The sequence below is a fragment of the Bos indicus genome, chromosome 8 (assembly GCF_029378745.1).
Source record: "Bos indicus isolate NIAB-ARS_2022 breed Sahiwal x Tharparkar chromosome 8, NIAB-ARS_B.indTharparkar_mat_pri_1.0, whole genome shotgun sequence".
NCBI classification, from domain to species: domain Eukaryota; kingdom Metazoa; phylum Chordata; class Mammalia; order Artiodactyla; family Bovidae; genus Bos; species Bos indicus.
The window spans coordinates 26829087-26856125 of NC_091767.1; the positions used below are offsets into that span (position 1 = coordinate 26829087).

At 38.9% G+C, this 27039-nt stretch overlaps 1 protein-coding gene across 5 annotated transcripts in view; it reads right to left on the reverse strand.

Moving 5' to 3' along the window:
- Window positions 1-7671: 7671 nt before the first annotated feature.
- The window catches only part of CNTLN (centlein), a 352381-nt gene continuing 333013 nt past the window's right edge, over window positions 7672-27039 (reverse strand). For 3 of the 5 annotated variants that reach the window (XM_070794501.1, XM_070794502.1, XM_070794503.1), the window contains 3 exons: window positions 24990-25175; window positions 22443-22520; window positions 8375-11175 (listed from right to left, as the gene is read on the reverse strand). In XM_070794501.1, the coding sequence (XP_070650602.1) occupies window positions 10924-11175; window positions 22443-22520; window positions 24990-25175 (516 nt within the window). In that variant the 3' untranslated portion in view covers window positions 8375-10923. The other 2 variants (XM_019965900.2, XM_070794499.1) reach the window with 2 other exon arrangements.

Genomic DNA, 27039 nt, shown 5'->3' on the forward strand with positions numbered 1-27039 from the left:
CTGTCATTATTTTAAGTTAATGTGATCTTATATATAGAAAATTCCAAAGATTCAACCAAAAATTGTTGGAAAAATTAAAATATTAAGTAAACTGTCAAATATTAAAAAAAATACAGCAATAAGATGTATTTCTATATACTAACATATGAAAAATAAACAATCCTAGTCATAAGAGCATCAAAAAATACTTAGTAATTAATTTAAAATAGGAAGTAAAAAATCTGTACAATGAAAACCACTTGATGAAAGAAACTGAAGAAGATACAAATGAGTTGAAAGATATCTTGTGTTCATGGATAGAATATTTATATTATTAAAATGTCCATACTCCCCAAAGTCACATCAAAAAGAATAAAATACCTAAGAATAAACCTACTTAAGGAGGCAAAAGACCTGTATTCCAAAAACTATAAGATGTTGATGAAAAATTGAAGAGGACACAGATGGAAAGATACACTGTATTCTTGGATTGAAAGAATCAATGTTGTTAAAATGACTATACTACCTAAGGCAACTGACAGATTCAGTGCAATTCCTATCAAACTACCAAAGGCCCTCTGGCCTACAGGCCCCAGATGGAGTTTAGGAGCTGCTTCCCTTGGAAGAAAATCACAAGGGAACTTGTCAAGGGGCCAGTATCCTGTCCTCCATGTCTGCATTCCAGAGCCTGATGGACAGCTCTTGCTTCCTGCCAGAGAAAGGTCTGCCCGCCACCAGCACCAAGGAAGACATCAGCCCCCAGGAGTTCAATAGCAAGAGCTGGGATAGTAGCCCCCCAGACCGCTGGGTGTACAGGAGTGCAGTGAGGCCCGATGCCAGCATGGAGCCTTTCTCCGACTCTTCATGGTACCTCACCACAAGCATCACTCTGCCCACCACCCTGGACCAGCCCAGAGCACTGCCAGAAGCAGCCGCTGCGGAGCCTCGTCTGTGCCGAGCAGGCTGAGGTGAGGATGTTCACAGCCCGCCCACCTTCTGGAGGCTGGACCGCACTGTGGCTGTGGGTGGCGAGGGTGGGGCCCCCGGGGTCTGGCGGACACCTAGGCGGCCCTGCTGAACACGTGCTTGACAGATGGCCTTGTGCCCCCTCCAGGCACACCCCCCCCACCCTGAGACTACACCGAGGGTGAGCTCCGGCCCCTCAACAGCACCCTCGGCTTCTCCTCCCCCTGCACAGCCTAAGAACCCAAGTGAAGACAGGAAGGAGGTGGTCCTCTCTGTCAGGAGCGCCGGTGAGCCTCCAATCAAGGACACGGCCTGCCAGACCAACAGGTCCCAGACGACAGGGATAAGGACGGTCCAGACCATCAGCACTGACGGGCGGACCGAAGCCCCGCAGGGTGGCGCAGTCACCCGCAGCCCCGACACGGGTCTCATGCCAAGGCGTGCGTGGCGCCACACCTGCGTCCCCGACACCCCCCAGCCTCCCACGCTGCCTCAGCAACAGGCAGGTGGCCTCAGCCATAGAGAAGGCGCAGGCCTAGTCTGAACACACGCCGCTCCCCTAGTACGGGTCTCCAAGCTGCAGGGGAAGCACCTCCCTAGAGTAGACCAGCCCACTGGCGGGACCTCTCCCGGGCTGGCCCAGAACGGGTGCGGCAAGCCGGCCTGGGCCTGCACCCGCTCCACGCGGGAGAGCCCTGTGCACACCACCATCAACCATGGTGATCTCTCCAGCCTCTTCAGCATCACCTACCACAGCCCCGCGGGGCAGGACACCTTCCAGAAGCGGGTGAGGGCCACGAATCGGAGCACACAGCGGAGCCCGGCCCGAGCCAGGCGGTCACCCAGCTGATCACCCAGCTCCATCGCGGTGGGTGGGCTCAGAGACGCACAGGGAGGAAGAGGGAAGAGGGCTCACCCGTGAGGCAGGACTTATCCTCACTACACCAATCTTCCCTCCCCAACACCTCCGGGCCCCTGCCTCCTGCTCACCGAGAATGTCGCCCAGATCCTCCACAGGAAGCTTCTGGAACACGCCTTAAGGGAGAAGTGGAGGCAGGCTGCCACAGCCGCCCCCAGTCTCGGCAGCTACAGCCACGTGGAGAATCAACGAGGAACTACCTTGTTCCGCACTAGCTCCGTCCCTAGAACTCTGCTTCTCCAAGTGGGAGACGCCGGCAGTCTCCCTCTGTCCTGTTGGGCCCCTGCCTCTCCGGCTCTGTCTCCAAGGACCCGACCTCCTCGGAGGAGCTTCGCCACGAGGAACCGCCAGGAAAGAAAGCCACACCTGTGACGCAGGTGCGCATACATTTTCTGGAATAATCCCCTGTAATTTGCATAACCACACGGTCCTCATCAAGTACACTCTGCCCCAGAAAGAGATCTGGTTTTCCCAAAGTCAAAGAATATTTTGTTTTTAAAATAACACAGCGGCTGAATGTTCAACCTGTGAACCTGAGGCGTTTCTAGAATGAAACTGTAAACGTGCCTGTAAGAACTTAATTTTTTTCATAGCTCAGAGAACTTTTTGTCTCCATCTTTTTTAAGCAAAGTATATTGAACAAAAAAAAGTAAATAGTGTATAAATAAATTTTAAAATGAAAGGTTTTTAATATGTACATCTTAAGACTGAACCTCAGTGTGCGATACTAACTGCCTCTCCATTAGATCTTCACTGTTAACATTTTGGTTTGGTTTATTTCCACGTTGAATTAGAGTGTTTTATGTTAATATTTTGTCAGTGTTGTATTTAAATAATTTTTTAAAATGTTTCAGACTAATTCAGTAAACTTTTTTGTAGTGAAAAAACCATTAAGCCAGTAGACAAGGTGGACCTCCGGTATCCTAGATGGTAGTGTTCTGGAAAGAGACAGAGGCCTGGGCTGGGCTCCCCACATCTGCTGTAGAGTCCACATGTTCTCGTGGCCTACTCTCTCTAAGGGTGTGAAGCACCAGGGTGCATGTACATACTGCTGCTGTGGTCTCACCGCCTAGGTCTGAATTCTCTGTCCCAGTGTGATATGGTGTGAACCCCCTGGTTTTGTTGTTTAGTTGCCATGTCCAATTCATTTGCTACCCCATGAACTGTAGCCTGCCAGGCGCCTCTGTCCGTGGGGAGACCCCCTGGTACTGTACTGTTATTGTTGTTCTCAGGCACTGATGGTGAATAGTAATGACATTTAAAAACTATTGTTAAAAGATTAACTGGCCATACAGTGTTTACTCCAGATATTCTTGAGGAAAAACACTACAAATGGAAAGAGAGGGTGGTGCCTCCTAGGCTGTATGGATATGATGACAGAGAAGAAATAAAGAAAGCTCTTACAAGATTGGGGGGGAGGGAGTGGGGTGCGGAATTGCCAAAGGTATTTTTCACAGAACTACAACAAAAAATTTATGTTTGTGTGGAAATACAAAAGACCCTGAATAGTCAAAGCAATCTTAAGAGGAATTGGCTCATACAATTGTGGGGAAAGGCTAGTTTAAAATCTGCAAGTTGGGCTGGCAGGCTGGAACCAGGAAAAGCCAGTATTGCAATTCAAATCCAAAGGCTGTCTGTGGACAGAATTCTCCTTAGTTTGGGGGAAGTCAGTCTTTTGGTTCTATTTAGGATTTCAACTAATTACATTATGGAGGGCAGGTGCCTTTATGCAGAGTCCAATGATTTAAATGTTAATTTCATCCGAAACCACCCTCACAGAAAAATTCAGAATATCTAGCACCGTAGCACCGTGGTGAACCAGCCAACTTGATACACAAAATTAACTATCGTAAATCCACTCTTTGTTAACATTACATACACACACACACATATATATATATTCATAACCAAGTAATGAGGAGGTACTCATGATAATTATAGCATTGCTAGTGTTAACACTCACCTGGTCAGAGCTGGTATTCATAATTACTTTTTTCCACACTGCTTGTTCTGTATTCCCTTTTTCCTTAACAAGTACCTCAGATGGTTATAATTCTTTACTTGGTAGGATGACCCAAACTTTTGTTTCTGAAGGGCCTGCACCATTAATAGTCCTTCTTGGGTTGGGTTTTCCACTGATTTCCCATTGATTTTGATCACAGGGTACAGTAAATAAGGGATGCCCTAAGGAGTCACCTGTACTGCAAATATACTCTTCCATACATCTATGGTGAAGTAGTAGTCCAATTTCCCCTTGGTTCACTTCAGTTCAGTCGCTCAGTCGTGCCCAACTCCTTGCAACCCCATGAATCACAGCACGCCAGGCCTCCCTGTCCATCACCAACTCCTGGAGTTCACTCAGACTCACATCCATCGAGTCAGTGATGCCATCCAGCCATCTTATCCTCTGTCGTCCCCTTCTCCTCCTGCCCCCAATTCCTCCCAGCATCAGTCTTTTCCAATGAGTCAACTCTTCACATGAGGTGGCCAAAGTACTGGAGTTTCAGCTTTAGCATCAGTCATTCCAAAGAACACCCAGGGCTGATTTCCTTTAGAATGGACTGGTTGGATCTCCTTGCAGTCCAAGGGACTCTCAAGAGTCTTCTCCAACACCACAGTTCAAAAGCATCAATTCTTCGATGCTCAGCTTTCTTCCCCTTGGTAGTCAGAATCAATTATTCAAATGAGTACAGTAAGTGCTTTCTTGCCTTATAGATCAGAATCAGGCAGAGTCCAAAGTGACTGGGTAGGAGTCTTAATTTCCAGTTCAATGGAATTACTGTTGTATCTCCTGATGGAAGCATTCCTCCTTTTGATGCTAAGAACTAAAGTATTGGTCACAGGGATAAGAAGAAAAATTTTGCTCTTGAGTCACTAGGAGTAATAATGAATGGTACTACTTCCCATTCCCAGCCCTTGATTCCTGGATCTGTGAATCATGGCTGTGGGAAAGACGGCACCATATACTGGATTCTAACTCAAGGCACATACAGCCTCCTTGAAACTTATCTTAGCCCTGCAAGATATCGCCACCTAGCTGGCACTGTAACTGAGCCTTCAAAAGGTCATTCCACCATTCTACCTAACTAGCTGCTTTGAGATGGTGAACACGGTCAGTCCATCATCCTATTCACTTACTAAAATCTTCCTCTGCTGAGGTCACCTTTTAGTGTTCACATGGGACACAAAAATTTGCACCTTTCTGACCCATTTGGAGAGATCTATCCACGTATCTTTTCTCCAAGCTTCTTTCATCTTGTTACAAATGTGTACCTTCCAAGTCCCAGAGTATTCAGCCAAACCATTGGCCACAATCCTTGGACTTCTTGAGTTACTGTTGAGTTTGGAGAATTCTTTACTCTAGACATAAGTCCTTTGTCAGATATTTGTAGTTTGCAAATATTTTCTCCCACTCTGTAGCTTGTCTGTTTCCAGAGCAAGAGTTTTGATGGTTTGATTAGTTTCGATGGTTAAATTCACCAATTTTTCTTTTGTGTATCATGCTTTTGGTGTCATGTATAGAAACTTTTCTCCTAGTCTTGGATCCTGGAGATTTTCTCTTATGTATTTTACACTTAAATGTATGATTCATTTGTGTCTTAAGGTTTAGGTCAAGTGTTTTTTTTTCCCCCAAACCTAGGGATTTCCAGTTGCTTCAGCATCATTTGTTGAAAGGCTATCCTGACTCCATTGAATTGGCCCATTTTCACAGGTATGTTTTTTGGTGCTCTGTTTTATTCCATTGATCTGTGTGTATATTCCTCTATCAGTACCACCCACTCTTTATTAGTGTACCTACATAATACGTCTTGAAATTGGGTAGAGTGTTTTCTCCCACTTAAAGTTTTCTTTGGGTTTGAATACAAATTTTAGAAGCTTGTCTCCATCTTCAAAACATCTTGCTGTGATGTTGGTAAGAATCGTGTTAAGCCTGTATATCAATTTGGAGACAGCTGACATCTTTGCTTCTTAATGGGAAGTGTTCTACCTTCAATCATTACGCATACTGTTAGATGTAGGCATTTTTGAGATGTTCCTATAAAATTGAAGAAGTCCCTAGTTTTCTGAGGTTTTTCTTTTCCATGCATGAGTACTGAAATTTTCAAATGCTTTCCTAAAAGTTTCATGGTCACCTGATAGTTCTTTAGTCTATTAAAATAACAGCATGCACTGACTGATTTTGAATATTGAACATCTAGATCTTGCATCTTCTGACCAATATCCTTCATGAAAAATTCTAAATAGAATTTAAGCAAATTTGCATTAGTTTCCTATTGCTGCAGTCACAAGTTACCACAAACCTAGTGGCTTAAAACAGCAAAAATTTAATTTCCTGCAACTTGAGGTATGCAAATTGGTTTCACTAGCCTAAAGTCAAGGTGTCAACAGTGCTGTTTCTTCCTAGAGGCCTGGAATACAATCCCTTCCCTTCCCTCTTCCAGTCTCCAGGAGCTGCCTACATTTTTTTGGTTCATGGCCTCTTCCTCCATATGTATAGCTATGGGGTAGCATCTTCAAACTTCTCCATCCCTCTGCCTCTGCAGTAACATTGCTATTTTGACTCCTTAGAAGCCAGTGGGTCCTACCAAATAAATCAGGATTATCTCTCCACCCAAGATCTTTAATTACATTGCAAAGTGCCTTTTGCCATAAAAAAGTAACAAATTCATGGGATTCTCCAGGCAAGAATACTGGATGCATTGTCACACCCTCCTCTGGAGAGTATTCCTGACCCAGGGATCGAACCGGTGTCTCTTATGTCTCCTGCACTGGTAGGTGGTTTCTTTACCACTAGCGCCACCTGGGAAGCACAGCCTAGGTATAATGTCATATAATAAAGGTAATACCTTGCCACTGAATAGCAACATAATACACACTTTACCTTAAAAATGCGACAGTTGACAGTCATTTCCTCTTCTTGTTTTTACATGATGGGCATCCACTGGCTAATGCCCACCATAAAAGTACAGTTATGGTAGTATTTATGGTACTCAAAATGCTGTCAAGTTGTAACTGTATCACTGTGACTTGCAGTGTGCCTACCAGTCCTGCAAAGCGGTGAGCACACTACATCAAGTCTCTGCTGCAACTACTCACCTGAACTACTGTAGTGCTAAGGCAGCCATAAACAATACAGAAATGAATGAGCATGTGTTCCAATTAAACTTTATTGATGGACATTAAAATTTGAATCTCATATAACTTTCACATGCTATATAGTTCTCCTTTTGATTTTTTAAAAACATTTAATAATAACATGAAAATCATTCTTAACTTACTGTAGGCTATGCAAAAACAGGCAGTAGGCCAGATGTGGTCTGTGAGCCATAATTTGCCAACTCTGCCTTAAACTCATGGGACCTATATATTTCAAAGCAGGGAAGGAGGAATAGCAAGAACATAAATAAGTGAAGAGGTAAAAGTTACTTTTGTGTTATAAAGGAAATTAAATAGCAAGATGACTAGGGAATGCTTAAGGAAATTTGTAAATGCAAACCTGAATAATATGCAGGAGCCAGTCATGGGAAAGTTAAGTACAGAATATTGGAGAGAGAGAGAATACAAAGGCAATGGCTGGAGACAGGCAGGTTTGGTGAATCGGAGGAAGCAAAAAGTTAGGTATGGCAGGAACATAGGAAAGAGGGGAAATGACCAGGGAATGTTTGAGAGTCTAAATAAGGATGACCGTTGTTAAGAATTTAATTAGCAGACTTGCGAGGACTAGTCTAATTAATGCACTCAGTTTGTAGCCCTTGCTAATTTATATGACCACACAAAATATTGTGATTTTAAAAAAACAGAGAGAGTGAAGGAGAAGATGTTTTTATTTTTGCTGAACTGTTCTAGGAAAATACAGTATCTCCTATATAATCCAGTAGATTGAGAACAGATACAATTGGACTGCACCATTTATTTCATTAAATGCTCACTCTTCAGTTGTAATGCTTTGCTTTATATTTGCTTTCAATACAAATGTGTTGCTTATCAGGTGATTTAGAGCATTTATAGCAGCTTTATGTAAAAAGTATAGTTTCTTAAAAAACTCAGAACATTAAGGCTTCAGTTTAAACTTTTTTCTTTGATAATTTGTATATGCCAAGCTTGTTCTAATTTCTTGTAATGTACTGGAAGGAAAACCATTTTCAAGTTTGCATTGATTTGTGGCAATATTTGTATTCAACAATCAAATGCGACACTATTTCCTTTTAAATGGCTATGCACTTAATTAGTTTCACTTGTTCAGCAATTAATTGGTTTCAGAGACTTCTTATTTTGGTATTGACCCTGACTATTGATAGTTGGAGCAGATATTATATCAGGACTGCAGTGTATGTTTTCTGATCACACCACATAAAGTTTTCACATCTGAAAAAAAGTTCTCAATCATGATATCATCTAGTATCTTTCATAACTGTAAAATATTCTTCAACTAGTCTCTTTTTTTCATTTATTTTTTCCAGTATTGCTTCTAGTAAATATGTGGCAAAGGGAAGCTGTAAAAGAAACAGAAAAAAAAAAAGATGATCAAAACTCTGTATTTTCTTCAGTTCAGAAACATATACTAAATATCATTAAACCATTTGAACTGAGCTATCTGCAAACTCTGCACCCATAATGGTACCCTACTGGGTCTCTTTTCAACTGATCTTGCTGGTTAGTGTGGGTAATTTTGTCTTTTATAATAAAAATGATACAGGAGCAGAAGTAAAATGAAGAAAGATAAACGCCTTATTGAACAATCCATGGTTTACTGACCGTGTTAATGTTGTAATCTGCAATACAAGCAGCTGAGCCATTTATCTTCAATCAGTTGATCAATAGCAGGCTACAGCCCTCTCTAGGGCCCACAGGCCCACAGAAGTAGCACTATATGTTCATCACTCATAAGAGAGGGAGAGCGAACTATCAATATACTTGCCTGTGTTACAGCTGAACGTCTCGAGGATTGTAGGGTGAAATTTCAGAGGAAAAAAAAATGGCAAAAGTATATACATTGATTAAGTTGTTATAGAAAAGTTTATTTGGCATATCAAAGTGTAATACACATGTTGCAAACTGCTGAGTTTATGAAATGTAGAGTACATTTTAAAATTTAATAATTTATATAACATTTCTGGTAAAGTTTTATTGTTCCTGGGCTTTATTGAGTTGCCTGTAGAACTCATAACAATACACTTATAGGTGACAAGTACAGGCAAATCTGAAATGTTCCCCAGTTGCCACCCAAAGCCATACTGACTTTCTTTTATCCTGCTTCCCAGCTATCTAGTGTCATGCAAGAGATTTGTAACAATCAAGAAACTCATTAATTCAGTTTTTGGAATTGTCCTTTTGATTAACCAGGAAGACTACTTTTGTCTCCCTGAATAGAATAAGGACACTTAAGCCCAGCACCCCTTCCCTACAGAGGTGTACAGTCGGGCCATTCTAGGACAGCCACTGCAGCGTCACTGGTCAGCACCCAAACAAAATCAGCCCAGTACCCTCAGTGTAAATTGCTCAGTTGTGCTCAGATCGGCTGTGCTCAGCCACAGTGATTATAATTAGCTAACCCCAGCATAATGGTTATTTTCTGAATTCAAACTGGGAAAAAAAGAGAAAAGACTGGCCAGTGGTGGTGAAACAACAGGCCAAAATGGCGCAGACTGTGTAAGCCATGAAGAAAACACAGAGACCAAAGCTGGTCCATAGAATTTCCTCAGATCCTAAATAGCTTTCTAGTTTATACTCTTGAGTCTCTGTAAGGAGACACTATCTATAGTCTATGTAAGGAGCTTCACACATTTGTCTTACTTAAAATTTAACACTAAATAAAGTATAAGATACAAAAATACCATATTTCTTCACTTTTTAAGATACAGGTGAATATAAGATACCCACATTGACTTAAAAACAACTTTTTCTGGAAAAAAAGGAATCTACCATATTAAATATACACAAATTTGCATATGTATTTTAATTTCAGAAATGTGAAAATGTGGGAAAATGCATCATAGAATCAAGGAACAATAATATGTTAGATTTCCTTCTGGAAGATAATGATACAGCAAATCCTTACTTTGAGAAAACTGCCTTTCTGGGATGCATAAAAGTTATACATATTTGCCAGTTTTACAAATGAGATAATTCTCAGGGCATTAATATTAGATGTTAAAGAAATACACACACACACACACACACACACACACACACACAAAGGCAAAACTATCGGGTAACTTTGTTTTGCCTATGGCCCTCAGTACTGTATGCAATCCAACAAAAAAGGAAACAAACACGATGAGAATACCCTCCCATCTCTTCCTGGTAGAGCAAAAGCAGAAACGAGTATTTTAAAAAGTTGTTCTAAAAAGTACAAGTTGTTCTAAGAAAAAAGAGTTCTCTGAACAAGTAAGTGTGGGAAACAAACCAAAGTTTAAATGTTATTTTATTTCTGGATCTCTTAGAGACTTTACTATGCTAATGCACTGTTTCTTGCAGAGGGCAATGTATACCCTGTTTCTAAATTCATGGTCCACACTTTTCTCATAGTCTATTTATCATGTGGCACTGGTGGCCCATGGAACACACTCTAGGAAGCGTGCTGGTTCTACGATTTCCTATATAGTGATGTCACAAGCACTTTTACCAGGCCACAATGTACTGACATTAATTATCTCATCTGCACATTTCATTTTCAGGTTAAAAACTCGGCCTAGTTTTTATTATCTTGCAATCAGAACAATTTTCAACATGTCATGTACTTGAACATTTGGCTTCCCTCTAAAAATAGTCTAATAAGAGTTTCTCTTCCAGGAAGCCTCCAAGGTGGAACAAGAGGTCCATTGACTAATTTATTGCTAATAACTCTTATATTCTCTTCCTTTGGCTCCCAATAAAACGAAAAGCCCCACAGTTAAACACAACTGTTTGAATTGTGTCTCCTAAGCTTTGTATAGAGGCTAACACTTGATGAAGTTCAAGAAGCAGCCTATCCTTTAATCAAGATGCCCAATTTGTGTACATCCATCTCCCCTTGTAGGTTCTTCTATTTTTCTCTACAAATAGGTCAGAAAAAACCTTTACAATAATTTCTCTTTATATAATAAAGAGAAAAGCTCATAATATCTCACAAGGTTGTTGGAGATTAAGTGCAGGTTGGGAAGATTTCCTGGAGAAGGAAATGGCAACCCACTCCAGTACTCTTGCCTTGAAAATCCCATGGACGGAGGAGCTTGGTGCAGGCTACTATCCATAGGGTTGCAAAGAGTCGGGCACGACTGAGCGACTTCACTTATTTCATACAGGCAGCGTAAGAGTCTGTTCTTTTCTCCCTCAGATACAAAAAGAAAGCACAACTCTTTTACTGACAGGATTTTGGACTTGGGTTGAAGTGGCAACCTGACTGGCCAACAGCAAAGCTCTTTTCTCCCTTGCTCCATCATATGTATAGGTGAAACAACAAACCTGCAAAATATGCTGTCTTGGGTTTCATCTCGGAATATGCTGGGGCCTACGAAGTCCAGAAAGTCTGCTGGGCTTTCTGCATAATTTCTTTATCTCTTTTGCATAAATATAGAAATGACTGTCTTAGTTATGTTACTGCAGTTACACAGGCTTGAACTCTTCAGCACAAGGAGAAAAATGGACAGGGGAAGAGCTGATACTCCATAAGATTTCTTGGAATGGAAATTTAATTAGGACATCCAAACAACCGTGAGTTTTACTTGGTCTATACTGTAATCTTTCTTTAAAGATTAACTAACGTATGCGCTTGTTTATTTTTGACTGTGCTGGTTTTCCTTTGCTGCATGTGGGCTTTCCCTAGTTGCAGAGAGTGGAGGCTGCTCTCTAGTTGCGGTGCCTGGGTTTCTCACTGAGACGGCTTCTCTTGCTGTGGAGCACAGGATCTAGGATGTGAGGACTCAGTAGTTGAGGCACATGGGTTTAGTTGCCTCCATGGTAAGCGGAATCTTCCTGGACCAAAGGTTGAACCTGTGTCCCCTGCACTGGCAGGCATATTCTTAACCACTGGACCACCAGGGAAGTCTCTATACCATAGTCTTGAAGGGGGTCTTTCTGGTTGTTCTGGCTGTCCTTGTTGGAAAAGGTGACTTCTCTTATGGGAAACACTTCCCCTAACTTCACACAGATTTTAGGCTTCTCTTACATGTAAATGACCACAGATGTATGCCAGTGATAGAACTTCATCACTCACACTTACAAAGTATGACTTCATTTAGAGGCATTTCTGTAGAAAGGTAAGATATGACTGATACTTGCAGATGCTGGAGAGCTACACTGGAAGAATAACAAAGCCTCAAATCTATAACTGTGAAACACACAGATAGTTTACAGCATCGGCATGAACTGGGAATGTGCTCTCAATAGTATAAAATTGAACATTTTTGTGTTGAAAGAAAAAGACTGAAGTAAGGGTATCTTTTTAAATCTAAAGGGCAAGATTAACAATTTTTTTAAATTTTATTTTATTTTTAAACTTTACAATATTGTATTGGTTTTGCCAAATATCGAAATGAATCCGCCACAGGTATACATGTGTTCCCCATCCTGAACCCTCTTCCCTCCTGCCTCCCCATACCATCCCTCTGGGTCATCTCAGTGCACCAGCCCCAAGCATCCAGTATCGTGCATCGAACCTGGACTGGCGACTCGTTTCATACATGATAGTATACATGTTTCAATGCCATTCTCCCAAATCTTCCCACCCTCTCCCTCTCCCACAGAGTCCATAAGACTGTTCTATATATCAGTGTCTCTTTTGCTGTCTCACATACAGGGTTATTGTTACCATCTTTCTAAATTCCATATATATGTGTTAGTATACTGTATTGGTGTTTTTCTCTCTGGCTTACATCACTCTGTATAATAGGCTCCAGTTTCATCCACCTCATTAGAACTGATTCAAATGTATTCTTTTTAATGGCTGAGTAATACTCCATTGTGTATATGTACCACAGCTTTCTTATCCATTCATCTGGTGATGGACATCTAGGTTGCTTCCATGTCCTGGTTATTATAAACAGTGCTGTGATGAACATTGGGGTACACGTGTCTCTTTCCCTTCTGGTTTTCTCAGTGTGTATGCCCAGCAGTGGGATTGCTGGATCATAAGGCGGTTCTATTTCCAGTTTTTTAAGGAATCTCCACACTGGTCTCCATAGTGGCTGTACTAGTTTGCATTCCCACCAACAGTGTAAGAGGGTTCCCTTTTCTTGTTTTCAGTTTGAAAACTATTACCAAATGGTATTGTTTTCAAAATAAAAATTAACTTTAATCCAGCTGAGTCATACTCAAGTAAAGATATTACATGTTATTTATTATACTTGCTTTTAACAAAGATATGATTCAATGAGATTTTGAGAGTTTAGTAAGAGAGACTGATATAGTTTGATAATTATAAAATTAAAGGTGCAAAATTTGGTATAAATAAATATTTGTATGGTTATTCAGCTATCTTGTAATTAAAAGATTGAACTTCATAAAATAACCAAGCATGGTATGAGAAACAATGATTTATTTATAGTTTAAAACTTGCACTTAATTATAAGCTAAGTTTCCTAAATATTGCTTATATTTCTGGCACATATCTATCTACATACTTATCTATCTTAGAGTGTCACTGAATATTGAAGTCTGTGTCTGCTCTTCTTTGGTAAAAGCTATAACTTGTTTTCCTTTCACCCCCCCCCCCCCCAATTTTTTATAGTGGTAAAATGTGCAAAACATAAAATTTACCTTTTACCTTTAATGACATATGTCTTTTTCCTGGTATCATGAAAGTAGGCCTGAGATGGTTAAATTAAAAAAAAAAAATCCCAGTAAGGCTCTGAATGGAGAATTTTTAACTCTTGCAACTTCAGCTGGATGTGAGGAGTGAGTGTGTGTGGGTGGCTGTGTGTGTTTACGTGTGTGGAGAGAGTGAGCATGGGAGTTCGCATGTATGTGGCATGTTTTAAGTATGTTGTAAGTGCAACACTGAACGCAACAGAGTAAAGGTCTTCAAGGACATTTGTTGTAAAGAGAAACTTTCTGGTAACCTTCAGGCTGGAAGTTATTCTATTTACTAAAGCCAGGGAGATTTATAAAACCTTCCCACTGCTGTGTCACAAAGCATCTATAGAAGGTAAGCATATTTTGCAGAAAGGGCACAGAGGAAAGAGCCATTTTAAATTTCAGCATTTGTAAGATCTGAAGCAACCTAATAGGAAGAGCGATATTTAAAGGCAAAGAAAAACCACTGGTCAAAGTCTGTACTTTAAGTTATCAACAACCCAAGGCAGGATTTTTGATATGGCTCCCATACAAGAAAGTGATCTACACAAAGTAGATGAAAACTGCCTGAGTGAAATCTGGAAAACTAAATCAGGACACATTTTCTAGCCATTCCTGGATAAGGGTTTTTGAAATATAAATCCTAGTAAAGAAGCACATTGCAGTTTTAACTGTATATTACTTGCTTTATATAAGTACACATATTTCATTATACATACCCATAATTCCGTTCAAGTTTGTTGAAAAACTTTCATAGTTTTTATATTTTATCTGTTTATTGTTCTCCATCACCAGAAATATTAGCTCCATGAGGACAGTGATTTTTGTCTCTTGTTCACCACTATATCTCCAAACCTGAAATGTGGTAGACACTACTGCATGAATTACCTTTCATGCAGTAGACACTTTGCAACATGTTTTTAAAATGCCTTCCATAGCTTGGGTTCAACTTTATCTCCACTAATTCTTTCCATGGCCTTATAAACTCACAAGTACGTAAGATGGTTTCAGGTATTATTAAGGCCTGAAAACAAAACTAAATGACCTTTTCTATAATTTCAATTTTGAGGATCAGAATGGACAGAACAATTAAACAATGTCTCTTAGAGGGCAAATGTAAATAACTGACTCCTATCTGTTTGCATATAGGAGGAAGTAATATCAATTAGAATACTATAGAGGTACAGCTCCTTCTGTGCCAACTGAAAGGAAACCTATTAAATATGAAGTTTAAAAATTTATCTCATTTATTCATAGTTATGGCCAATGGACAGAAATTCAAATTCAAATGCATTTAACACAGTCTCTGCTAATGGGGGGTAACACGGCATATGTGATATAATAACTTTATTGGATTTATTTTTAAAGGTATTCTTTTTATTCTTTGTTCACTGTCTCATATTAAGGGATTCATTTTTTTAAATGGAGACATAATTCACATAACATAAATTTCTCCATTTTGAAGTGTATAATTCATTGGTTGTACACAGCTGTACAACCATTACTTTCGTCTAATTCCAGAATGTTTTCATCTCCCCAAAAGAAACCCTGTACCCATTAGCAGTCACTGTTCCTCTGCCCCCATCCTCTGGCAACCACTAACCTACTTTGTCTTGATTTGCCTCGTCTAAACATTTCATATGAATGCAATCATACAATAAGCTGCCTTTTGTGTATGGCTTCTTTCACTTAGCATAAAGGGTACAAGGTTCTTCCATGCTGTATGATGTATCATCATGTCATTTCATGACTGAATAATATTCCACATATGCATATAACATGTTTTATTTATTCATCCGTCATTTGACAGACCTTTGGACTCTTCTACTTTTGAGCTATTATGAACTACTGAGCGCTATGAACGTTTATGTAGAAATTTTTATATGGACGTATGTCTTCACTTATCTTGAGTAGATACCTAGGGATGGAACTGCTGGCTCACATAATCTCTAGTTTTTAACTTTTGGAGGAACTGCCAGACTGTTTTTGACAGGGGTGGCATCATTGTACATTCCTACCAGCAATGTACAAGGGTTCTAATTTCTCCACATCCTCACCAATGCCTGCTATTCTCCTCCTTTTTGATTACAGCCATCCTCCTGGGTATGAGGTAGTATCTCATTTTGGTTTTTGGTTCGCATCTCCCTAAAGGCTAATGATGCTGAGCATATTTATATGTGCCTGATGGCTATCTGTATATATTGTTGTAGAAATGGCTATGAATAGTCCTGAAGGTCTGTTTCTTTTCTCTTGTTGTTGAGTTGTAAGAGTTTGAAATGTGTTCTTAAATGGTTAGATTTCACTGAGAAATGCCAGACAGAAGGCTTGGGTAAACTGTGAAGTCCCTGAATGAAAAACTGTGAGTCCCTGAATGATGTTACCTACTAAATGTGAGTCCCTGACATGTTACCTACTAAATTTTTTACGGCTTCAGACACTGACATCTTCTGTCTACCAAATCTGATCTACCCCTCTTGTTCCCTAAAACTCTTAAAGGTATCATCATCTTTCTCCTCATATAAGGTATTAAACTCATCTCTCTTTGGTTTCTGCTTTCTCACCCCTTCATTTAATCTCAGTCCTGCTATGTGATTCAGAGACTACAAAATGGGTCATATCTATCTCGTCCTTCCTATTTTTATGGTGAGGACACATGCAAGCCCCTACTGGCTTTGTCTAGACTGCCTTCTTGCTCCTAGTCTCTTCTCCCTCTAAACCATCCTATACATTGATCTTGTGCAGCTTTCTAATGCACAACTCTGATTGCATCCCCTTCCTGTTCAAAGGTTTCCATAGTTTAGTCTCAGCCAACTTTTCTTGTTTCTTTTTTTCCTCCCACTTCCTAAAATACAGAGAAAACTAATTTTGGAAGGTTTTTCCACCCTATTATGATCATTAATTTGCTTTTTTGTCTCTGCCATTAACTGTAAGTTTTAAAAGATGTAATAATGCAGAAAAGGAATTAATACAAGTAACTCTTCAAAGAAATTAAAAGGCAGCTGTGTCATAGAAAATGAGAGGAGATATAAGAATGACTTTTTTCCAGTATGACTCTTACTACTAGAAATCTGTAAGGACAAAAGTTGGTGCTGATAAAGATCAAATACTTAAAATTACCAATTGTATCAAGACCACTTGATGGAAGGACATACCTTTGCACTCTGTGTTAAATATAGATAAGTTAAGGCTCTAGACCTTTTAATTCTCACTCACTCCTGGCTAACAGTATCAGAAAGTATTACATTTTTGTCCAGGTCCATATTGTCACATGGTATCTCAGTTCAGTTCAGTTGCTCATTCGTGTCTGACTCTTTGCGACCCCATGAATTGCAGCATGCCAGGCTTCCCTATCCATCACCAATGGCCGGAGTTCACCCAAACTCTTGTCCATTGAGTTGGTGATGCCAACCAGCCATCTCATCCTCTGTCGTCCCCTTCTCCTCCTGCCCCCAATCCCTCCCAGCATCAGAGTCTTTTCTAATGAGTCAACTCTTCGCATCACGTGGCCAAAGTACTGGAGTTTCAGCTTTAGCATCAGTCCTTCCAAAGAACACCCAGGACTGATCTTTAGAATGGACTGGTTGGATCTCCTTGAGTCCAAGGAACTCTCAACAGTCTTCTCCAACACCACAGTTCAAAAGCATCAATTCTTCGGCACTCAGCTTTCTTCACAGTTCAATTCTCACATCCATACATGACCACTAGAAAAACCATAGCCTTGACTAGACGGACCTTTGTTGGCAAAGTAATGTCTCTGCTTTTGAATATGCTATCTAGGTTGGTCATAACTTTCCTTCCAAGAGTAAGCACCTTTTAATTTCATGGCTGCAATCACCATCGGCAGTGATTTTGGAGCCCCAAAAAATAAAGTCTGACACTGTTTCCACTGTTTCCCCATCTATTTCCCATGAAGTGATGGGACCAGACGCCATGATCTTAGTTTTCTGAATATTGAGTTTTAAGCCAGTTTTTTCACTCTCCTCTTTCACTTTCATCAAGAGGCTTTTGAGTTCCTCTTCACTTTCTGCCATAAGGGTGGGGTCATCTGCATATCTGAGGTTATTGATATTTCTCCCAGCAATCTGGATTCCAGCTTGTGCTTCTTCCAACCCAGCACTTCTCATGATGTACTCTGCATATAAGTTAAATAAGCAGGGTGACAATATACAGCCTTGACATACTCCTTTTCCTATTTGGAACCAGTCTGTTGTTCCATGTCCAGTTCTAACTGTTGCTTCCTGACCTGCATATAGGTTTCTCAAGAGGCAGGTCAGGTGGTCTGGTATTTCCATCTCTTTCAGAATTTTCCACAGTTTATTGTGATCCAAACAGTCAAAGGCTTTGGCATAGTCAATAAAGCAGAAATAGAAGTTTTTCTGGAACTCTCTTGTTTTTACCATGATCCAGCAGATGTTGGCAATTTGATCTCTGGTTCCTCTGCCTTTTCTAAAACCAGCTTGAACATCTGGAAGTTCATGGTTCACGTATTGCTGAAGCCTGGCTTGGAGAATTTTGAGCATTACTTTACTAGCGTGTGAGATGAGTGCAATTGTGCAGTAGTTTGAGCATTCCTTGGCATTGCCTTTCTTTGGGATTGGAATGAAAACTGACCTTTTCCAGTCCTGTGGCCACTGCTGAGTTTTCCAAATTTGCTGGCATATTGAGTGCAGCATTTTCACAGCATCATCTTCCAGGATTTCAAATAGCTCAACTGGAATTCCATCACCTCCACTATCTTTGTTCATAGTGATGCTTCCTAAGGCCCACTTAAGTTCACATTCTAGGATGTCTGGCTCTAGGTGAGTGATCACACCATCGTGATTATCTTGGTCGTGAAGATCTTTTTTGTACAGTTCTTCTGTGTATTCTTGCCACCTCTTCTTAATATCTTCTGCTTCTGTTAGGTCCATACCATTTCTGTCCTTTATCGAGCCCATCTTTATGAAAAGGCAAAATGATAGGATACTGAAAGAGGAACTCCCCAGGTCGGTACGTGCCCAATATGCTACTGGAGATCAGTGGAGAAATAACTCCAGAAAGAATGAAGGGATGGAGCCAAAGCAAAAACAATACCTAGTTGTGGATGTGACTGGTGATAGAAGCAAGGTCTGATGTTGTAAAGAGCAATAATGCATAGGAACCTGAAATGTTAGGTCCATGAATCAAGGCAGATTGGAAGTAGTCAAACAGGAGATGGCAAGAGTGAACGTCAACATTCTAGGAATCAGGGAACTAAAATGGACTGGAATGGGTGAATTTAACTCAGATGACCATTATGTCTACTACTGTGGGCAGGAATACCTTAGAAGAAATGGAGTAGCCATCATGGTCAACAAAAGAGTCTGAAATGCAGTACTTGGATGCAATCTCAAAAACGACAGAATGATCTCTGTTCGTTTCCAAGGCAAACCATTCAATATCACAGTAATCCAAGTCTATGCCCCAGCCAGTAATGCTGAAGAAGCTGAAGTTGAATGGTTCTATGAAGACCTACAAGACCTTTTAGAACTAACACCCAAAAAAGATGTCCTTTTCATTATAGGGGACTAGAATGCAAAAGTAGAAAGTCAAGAAACACCTGGGGTAACAGGCAAATTTGGCCTTGGAATATAGAATGAAGCAGGGCAAAGGCTAATAGAGTTTTGCCAAGAGAATGCACTGGTCATAGCAAACACCCTCTTCCAACAACACAAGAGAAGACTCTATACATGGACATTACCGGATGGTCAACACCGAAATCAGACTGATTATATTCTTTGCAGCCAAAGATGGAGAAGCTCTATACAGTCAACAAAAACAAGACCGGGAGCTGACTGTGGCTCAGATCATGAACTCCTTATTGCCAAATTCAGACTTAAACTGAAGAAAGTAGGGAAAACCACTAGACCATTCAGGTATGACCTAAATCAAATTCCTTATGATTATACAGTGGAAGTGACAAATAGATTTAAGGGACTAGATCTGATAAGAGTGCCTGATGAACTATGGACTGAGGTTCGTGACATTGTACAGGAGACAGGGATCAAGACCATCCCCATGGAAAAGAAATGCAATAAAGCAAAATGGCTGTCTGGGGAGGCCTTACAAATAGCTGTGAAAAGAAGAGAAGCGAAAAGCAAAGGAAAAAAGGAAAGATATAAGCATCTGAATGCAGAGTTCCAAAGAATAGCAAGGAGAGATAAGAAAGCCTTCCTCAGCAATCAATGCAAAGAAGTAGAAGAAAACAACAGAATGAGAAAGACTAGAGATCTCTTTAAGAAAATTAGAGATACCAAGGGAACATTTCATGCAAAGATGGGCTTGATAAAGGACAGAAATGATCACATGGTAGAAAAGTTTTTATTTTGCGGTAATTATTTTATCAATATAAATTTTTCAAATCAATGCAGAAAAAGTTTTTTTTAACAGAAAACAATTCTTTCGCCTAATCCTAATAAGAAAAGATAAAACCTCAGAGCCAGATTCACTCCTATGATGTCAGAATTCTATTATATACAGCACTCAACACAGAGGGAGTACATAAAAGGGAAGTTTTCTTATAATTTAATCTTCAAAGTATTTTAATAATCAAATATCAATGTTGAATTAATTTGGAATTTTTCAGGGAATGCACTCAATTACTCCACAGCTTCAAGATCACATAACCTCAGGTTCAGGGAGCTGTATGGCATAAACTAAACAAAATGAATGAATGAACATATTTACACTTTTACCCACAAAACCCTGTGAGCATAACTTAGACTCTCAAAAACTTGTGGACAAAGAAAACCTTTTCTAAAATTCAGGACAAATATAATTGCTAGAATTGAGAGAGAAGAAGTAGGCTTAAAAAAAAGATGTTTTCTATTTTATAGATTTTTCTCTTGGGCATAATTATAAAGTGACATTCAAGTGCAACCAGTGAAGTCCCTACTTTTTTTTCTTACAGAATTCAAAGACATCAGCAAAACCACCTATGTCAGTAATAAAAATAAAAGTCTTTGACTTTTTAAATGTTATCATACTGTCACAGTGAAATAAAATTAGCTTGACAAATGCTTTAAAGGCACATAGTGCAGTTCATTATGTATAACAGCAACAGCAGCAGTTTCCCAGTGTTCATAGAGGCTCCTCCATTAAATTCACCTCCAGTCAATAATTAGGAGTCCACAAATAAACCTGGGCAATTAAATCAATACTGCCAGGCAATTATATTCCAGAGTCCAGGCTCACTGGCACAAAAAGGCATTATATCAAACTGCAGTATTAAGTGGTCTAATGCCATTTTCAACAGGACTTTTTTACACTAACTGGACAGAATAAGGATACACCCAGATAATGTAGAATGCACATATGTATATCTACATGTGCAGATGTGGTATCAATAGAGCTTTAGTAACATTTAATAAAGATTTATACATATGGATTTATGATTTCTGTGTTCATAATTGATGATAACACTTCTATATCAAAAGGTCATACTTACATGTTGAATGTTTAAAAAATCCATTAAAAGCACATTTTTATAACATTCTAGTTAAAAAAAAATAACCCATATCAATCATTACTGAACTCCTTTGATGTGCCAGGTACTGGGCTGGGTGCTGGGAATGCAACATGACTGAGAAATGGCTTTTCTTCTCAAAAGCTAGAAGGCTTGCCCAGCACCTGCATGTCTGCACTTAAACAACTTGAAGCAAAAAAGTGCCCATCACCTTCTGTTACTATAGATAGTAACAGTCATAGTATTTCCAGATAATGTTTCAAAAATATAAAAAATGGGTACTAAGAATATGAATAGTTCACGTATTATTTACTTATTCTTGCTTTTCCAAAAACCCATATACTGCACTCACAAAACAAGAATTTTTTAAAAATATTTTGAGAAATACATTTTAGCTGTTTTGAATCAAGTTCATTTTTGAAATCAACAATAATTAGGTTGAGCAAAAAGAACCATAATGAAGAAGTTGTAGAATACATTACATGCTGTCAGTGATATCAGAACAAAAGCCGGCTATGACTAGAAAAGCAGGGCTCTCACCTGCCAATAAACTGCCCTGATCACTTACAAGAGGGGCACATCCCAACAGACTATATGTGTATTAAAAAAATACTTGAAAGAGAAGAAAAAGTATCACACAGGTCACAGCAGCAGTCTCAATAGACCCCTCAGGGATTTCCACTCGTCTTGGCCTTGTCATCCTCTATGCAGCTTTCCACTCGGCCCAGAAAATGTCGATAGGAAAATGTTTGAGGGGCCTCTGGTGGAAATTTTTTCATTCTTTCTGCATTGACAGGATGCCAAATCAATATTTACTTCCCACTAACAAGCTGCTCGAGGTCTCAGTAGAAAATATTGTAGAGAATGCGGGAAGACACAGTAATAAACAGCTGTCTGGCTGTGAGGAAAACATGAATTGACTGGAAACAGGGCCACAGTAAAAGGTCACTGAAACCCGTGAACTCCTCAGGTGTCCATATCAACTACTAACTTTAAAGACACATAATAAAGAATCTCTGTTCCTAAGAGAGCTGAGAGAATGGATCCTTTTCAGTCTAGCAAGCATAGACGTTGACTCAATAATTTAATTAATGCATTTGCTAAGACCCGTGTTGGCTCTTTCCCAAGGCACTTGCTTCATTTGTTAAGTCCAGAAGTACAAATAGAGGGTTAACTTTCCTGTCTGCCTATTGGAATACTTCTTTACCTAACAGAAGTAAGCAATGTGTAAGTGTTTCCAAAATTTTAGGCATCTAGTAATAAAAAATAAGCTTGGAATTTTTATCTGCAACTTTTAATAAATGAAGTGGAAAAGTGAAATACCTGTCCTTCAAGAAGTTTCCGAATGTACAACAGCCATTCTTTGTCATTTTCGGCCTCGGTTTTCGTCCTTTCAATTTCCTAGAGGATAAAATAAAAACACTGTAGTTAATTTCATTTATATGAATTTGATCATACTGTTAGAGAAATACTGATAGAATTGGATTCAACAGAGAGTAGCCTGTCCTTTCAAAATGGAGAATATTCAAATCAATGCTCAATATCTCCATTCATGTGGAATATCAAGCTATATATCTGTATTTCATAATTCAGGAATATTTTATTTCTGTATTCATGGTGGAGCTCAAGGTATGGACTGAAGTGGAAGAGAAAGTGATTAAAACAGAGTGAAAAAGAAGATGGAGCCATAGAAAAGAATCATTTACAAGTGACCCTCAGAAGATGATATAAAACCTTATACTCAAAAATCAGACTTGTCAGTAGATAACTAAGGGGTAATTGTTACAATTACAACTTGTCAGTAGATAACTAAGACAAAAGAGGACAGGCATAGGTTCTGGTGTATTTAAATGCTTACTTATTTAAAATGTCCAACAGCTAACTGATAGGCAAGGGACACTCCAACTTAAAGTACTGTAGGTCACTAAATATTTTCAATGCCTCAATTATCAAAGTGAAATATTCTGAAAGTATAATGTATTCACATATGCAACTGAATTGACTATTCAGTTAAAATCACGATTCAGTTTGCAAAAAAAAAATGTACTTTTCAAAAAGAGAAGGGTTTGGGAAACTAACATTTGTTGAAATTTACTGTATGCCAGGTATCAGGCAAGGTACTTTGCATAGGCTGTCATAGTTTTTTACATGAATTTACAAGGGTTGGATATAGCTTAACACATATAATTCAGGTGGTTTGGGCTCTACTTGGGTAAGTCACTCAACTCTTTAGACATCTGAAAGATGCAGGCATCAGTCCAAACAAGCTCAGATCTATAATGAAATCTAGTAAATATATCCAGGTGTGTGCAATAAGCCCTCATGGAACTGCGTTTTTTCCAGGAGGACTTCCATTTAAGGTTGTATGGTACACATGTTTTGGTGCTGGGCACCCCTGGCTCCATACTGCTTCCTCCCAGAGGCCAGGGTGTCATTTCTTCACAGAAATGTGCCAGCTACTTTGGGACTAACAAGAGATATCCTTTACTAATTCATATACTCAATGGGGACAACTTTTTCTAATTTTTCTAATCAAAAGGAGTGCTTTTTTTTTTTTTAAACTTGTAAGCCCAAGAAAGGGCATGTTTAAAGACCACATAAAGGCAGAGGCCGTGTCTTCCAGAATATGTATCTGCAACACACACACACACACACAAACACACAAGGGATTTTGCTATGTCTGCTTGTTTTAAACTTTTAGGCAACGGTGGAAGACCTTAATATTTTGTTAGGTTTCTTCTTTATCCATCAAGTTTCAGTTAAATGTCTATAATAAGAGATAGTTAACAGCCTTGCCACAGATACTGTTATTTCCTGTGTGGTTTATATTTGATACTGTATTTCATAACGCTCTTGGACTTCAAAGTTCAGAATTCACAGACATTGTGGCCTAGCTGCTGAAAAGAGGAAACCGATCATTCACTATCCGATTTACTCATAGGATGAAAATAATCTCTATAGGATTCCTTTGACCTCCTTTCTAAGAATTCTTGGCAGTTTAAAAACCTTTGCAAGTTGTAGATCTGCTCTACTTGAGAAATGTTTTGAGACGCTGACGGGGGAGGGGTGCTAAAGGATGTTCTCCTGCAAACACTGAAGTCGATCATTTTATTTATTCACTGAGCAAATATTTATAGGGAAGCTATGAGTGCCATCATCTCTTTGCTCTTTCTAAACAATAAAAAAATTAATATTTAATGTATCAAATTTCAGAAACTTAACAGCAGAACAGGATTGAGTATCTTCCACAGGTTTCACAGAAGACTGTGTATGAAGTTCTGCTGTTGATGAGGTAATAAACCATCAAAAATGCAGTGCCCTCCTCAGAAGGTACAGAAATGCTACTGCAGACTTATAAGGTATATGCATATAAATTCACTCAGGCAGGATTTTACCCACTGTAAAGCAATAAATACCTTTTTAACTTGATCAACAATAATTTTAAATCTAACTAAAAAACCCAATATATTTACTACTTTTAAAAAATCTCATATAGGAGGAAAACCCCTCAAATCAATCATGATCCAGCTAACTAACTTCTTCAAATGGGCTTAATTAAAAATAATAGCTTATAAGGTATATGATTAACTAAAGAATATGGAAGAGACAGGGAAAGATAACTGATCTGAATAACAAGCAAGCAGTTTTAAGGTTATATGTACTGGCTTACTTCTATATTACACAGTTAAATTTCTCTAAAGGTTTTTTGAGTTAATACTCTTGATGTATCTTTCATTGGTATATTAATAATCTTGCCTTCATGAATATTATCTTAAAGATGAAATTCTAAGAACTATAAAACAAATGAAAATATATATTTAACAATCAATGTAAAAACTCCTATATTAATAAATATTTAAATGATCTTACCGCTTCATCTTCTGTGTCCAGTATTTCCTCTAGGTCCGATCGTGAAATGTTCAGGATAGAAGCTGCCAAGGTCTGGGCTTTATGGGTTGAGGTTTTACAAGCATCCCTGTTTTTCTGCATCTTTTTAAGCTCTCTGATTTGTCGCCTAATCAAATGGACATCATTTTGTAACTCTCTGACCAAGGCCTGCAACATATTGGAAGACATATGGGCTCATATGGAAGTAATAAATGAAAAGAAAGCAGTCATAACACAAAAAATGTGAAGATACTAGCAAATCATTTTTTATTAGGATTATTCTGATTTTATTTATACTGGAGCAAAATGGATTGCTCTTTACTTTTTGTCAGGGCACAATAAAAGCTCTCTTAAATGATCACTTAACCAACTTGCTGATTAAACAAATTGCTCCAGTCCCTCTTTCAGATTCGCCAACTGCTATCTTGGTGAATACTTGCAGCAGGCAGGTTAATTAGTATCACGCCAGAGCACAACTCTCCCACCAGTTGAGCTGATGCCAACTGTCCGATGTATTTATTCCTAAGTGTGTATATCAGTTGTAACAGGTTAGTTACATAATTGATTTAATTATTGCATAAACTAATGAAATATAATGGCAGAAAAATGTTGTTTCTATTAAAACTGAACTAGAAATCTTTGAAAGGATTTGATAAGGACAGTTGGGTAAAACTGCAATTAAATTATGTGTGGGCAAGATGACAATAAAGTATTGACAAAAATCATAAAAATCTAGGCTTACATCCACAAGAGTGTTTAATTTCTCCCTCTGAGAACGCATGCTTATGCGTGCATAAGAAAAAAGGCAGCTCTTACTCCGGGTGAACAGAGTTCTGGAGTCCGATGCTTGGCTTTGTGGGCTGAGAGCAGCTAGCTAGATGTTTGGGTAGATTTCAATCTTTTGCCAGCCTAAGCAATGTTGCAGTAAATAATGGTGCTTGTATATATATTTTGCATCCCTACAATATATTCCTGGAAGTGAATTTGCTGAACCAAAGGATGTGTTTACCTGTAATTTTGAAAGCTGTTGTTTAATTCTCCCTCTATCCAAGATTGTACCAATTTATACCTACACAAAGAACATATGAAAGTACTTGTTTCTCCATACCACTGGCAAAACACCAATTGGGTTTTCAGGGTAGTTTTTTACTTTTTACCACTGTATTTTAAAGTTTCATTTCTCTTATTAAAAATGAAATTGAGCATCAGCCTTAACAAATAATTTTTTTTCTTTTGTCTTTTATCTATTTTGCAAAGAGTTGACTCATTGGAAAAGACTCTGATGCTGGGAGGGATTGGGGGCAGGAGGAGAAGGGGACGACAGAGGATGAGATGGCTGGATGGCATCACTGACTCGATGGACGTGAGTCTGAGTGAACTCCAGGAGTTGGTGATGGACAGGGAGGCCTGGCGTGCTGCGATTCATGGGGTCGCAAAGAGTCGGACACGACCGAGCGACTGATCTGATCTGATCTATTTTTCTTAGTGATTTATAGGGATTATTTGTACTTTAGGGAAATTATATGTTGAGGATTTCTAATTTTTTTCATACTTTTTCTTTTGACAGTAATTACAGTATTTTATGCAAAGGAAAAATATTTTTCAAAAAAATTTTAACATGCTAAATGAATCTATTCCCATATAACTTTTGAACTTGGTGTGATACTTTAAAAAACATTCTCCACAATTTATATATATATGTATATATATAAAAGTATATATATATATATGTGTGTGTTTTTCAAACCATGATTTTTTTCTGCCACTTGTAAGATTTTGCAGTTATAAGTGTGTTGTCCATTTGTAATCCTCTAGAAAATTATTATATAAAATCATAGTTGTCTCATCACCACCTAGTAAATAGTCCATATCTTCCCCATTGATTTCATGCATGTTTAGATCAGGTTCTAAACTTTGTATTCTGTTCCATCTGTCTTATTGGTGAAGCTTTATAGTATATTTTAATTAGTGAGGCTTTGTCATAAATGTAATCCAATAGGGGTATCTCCTTTCAATTACCCTTTTTTTCAGA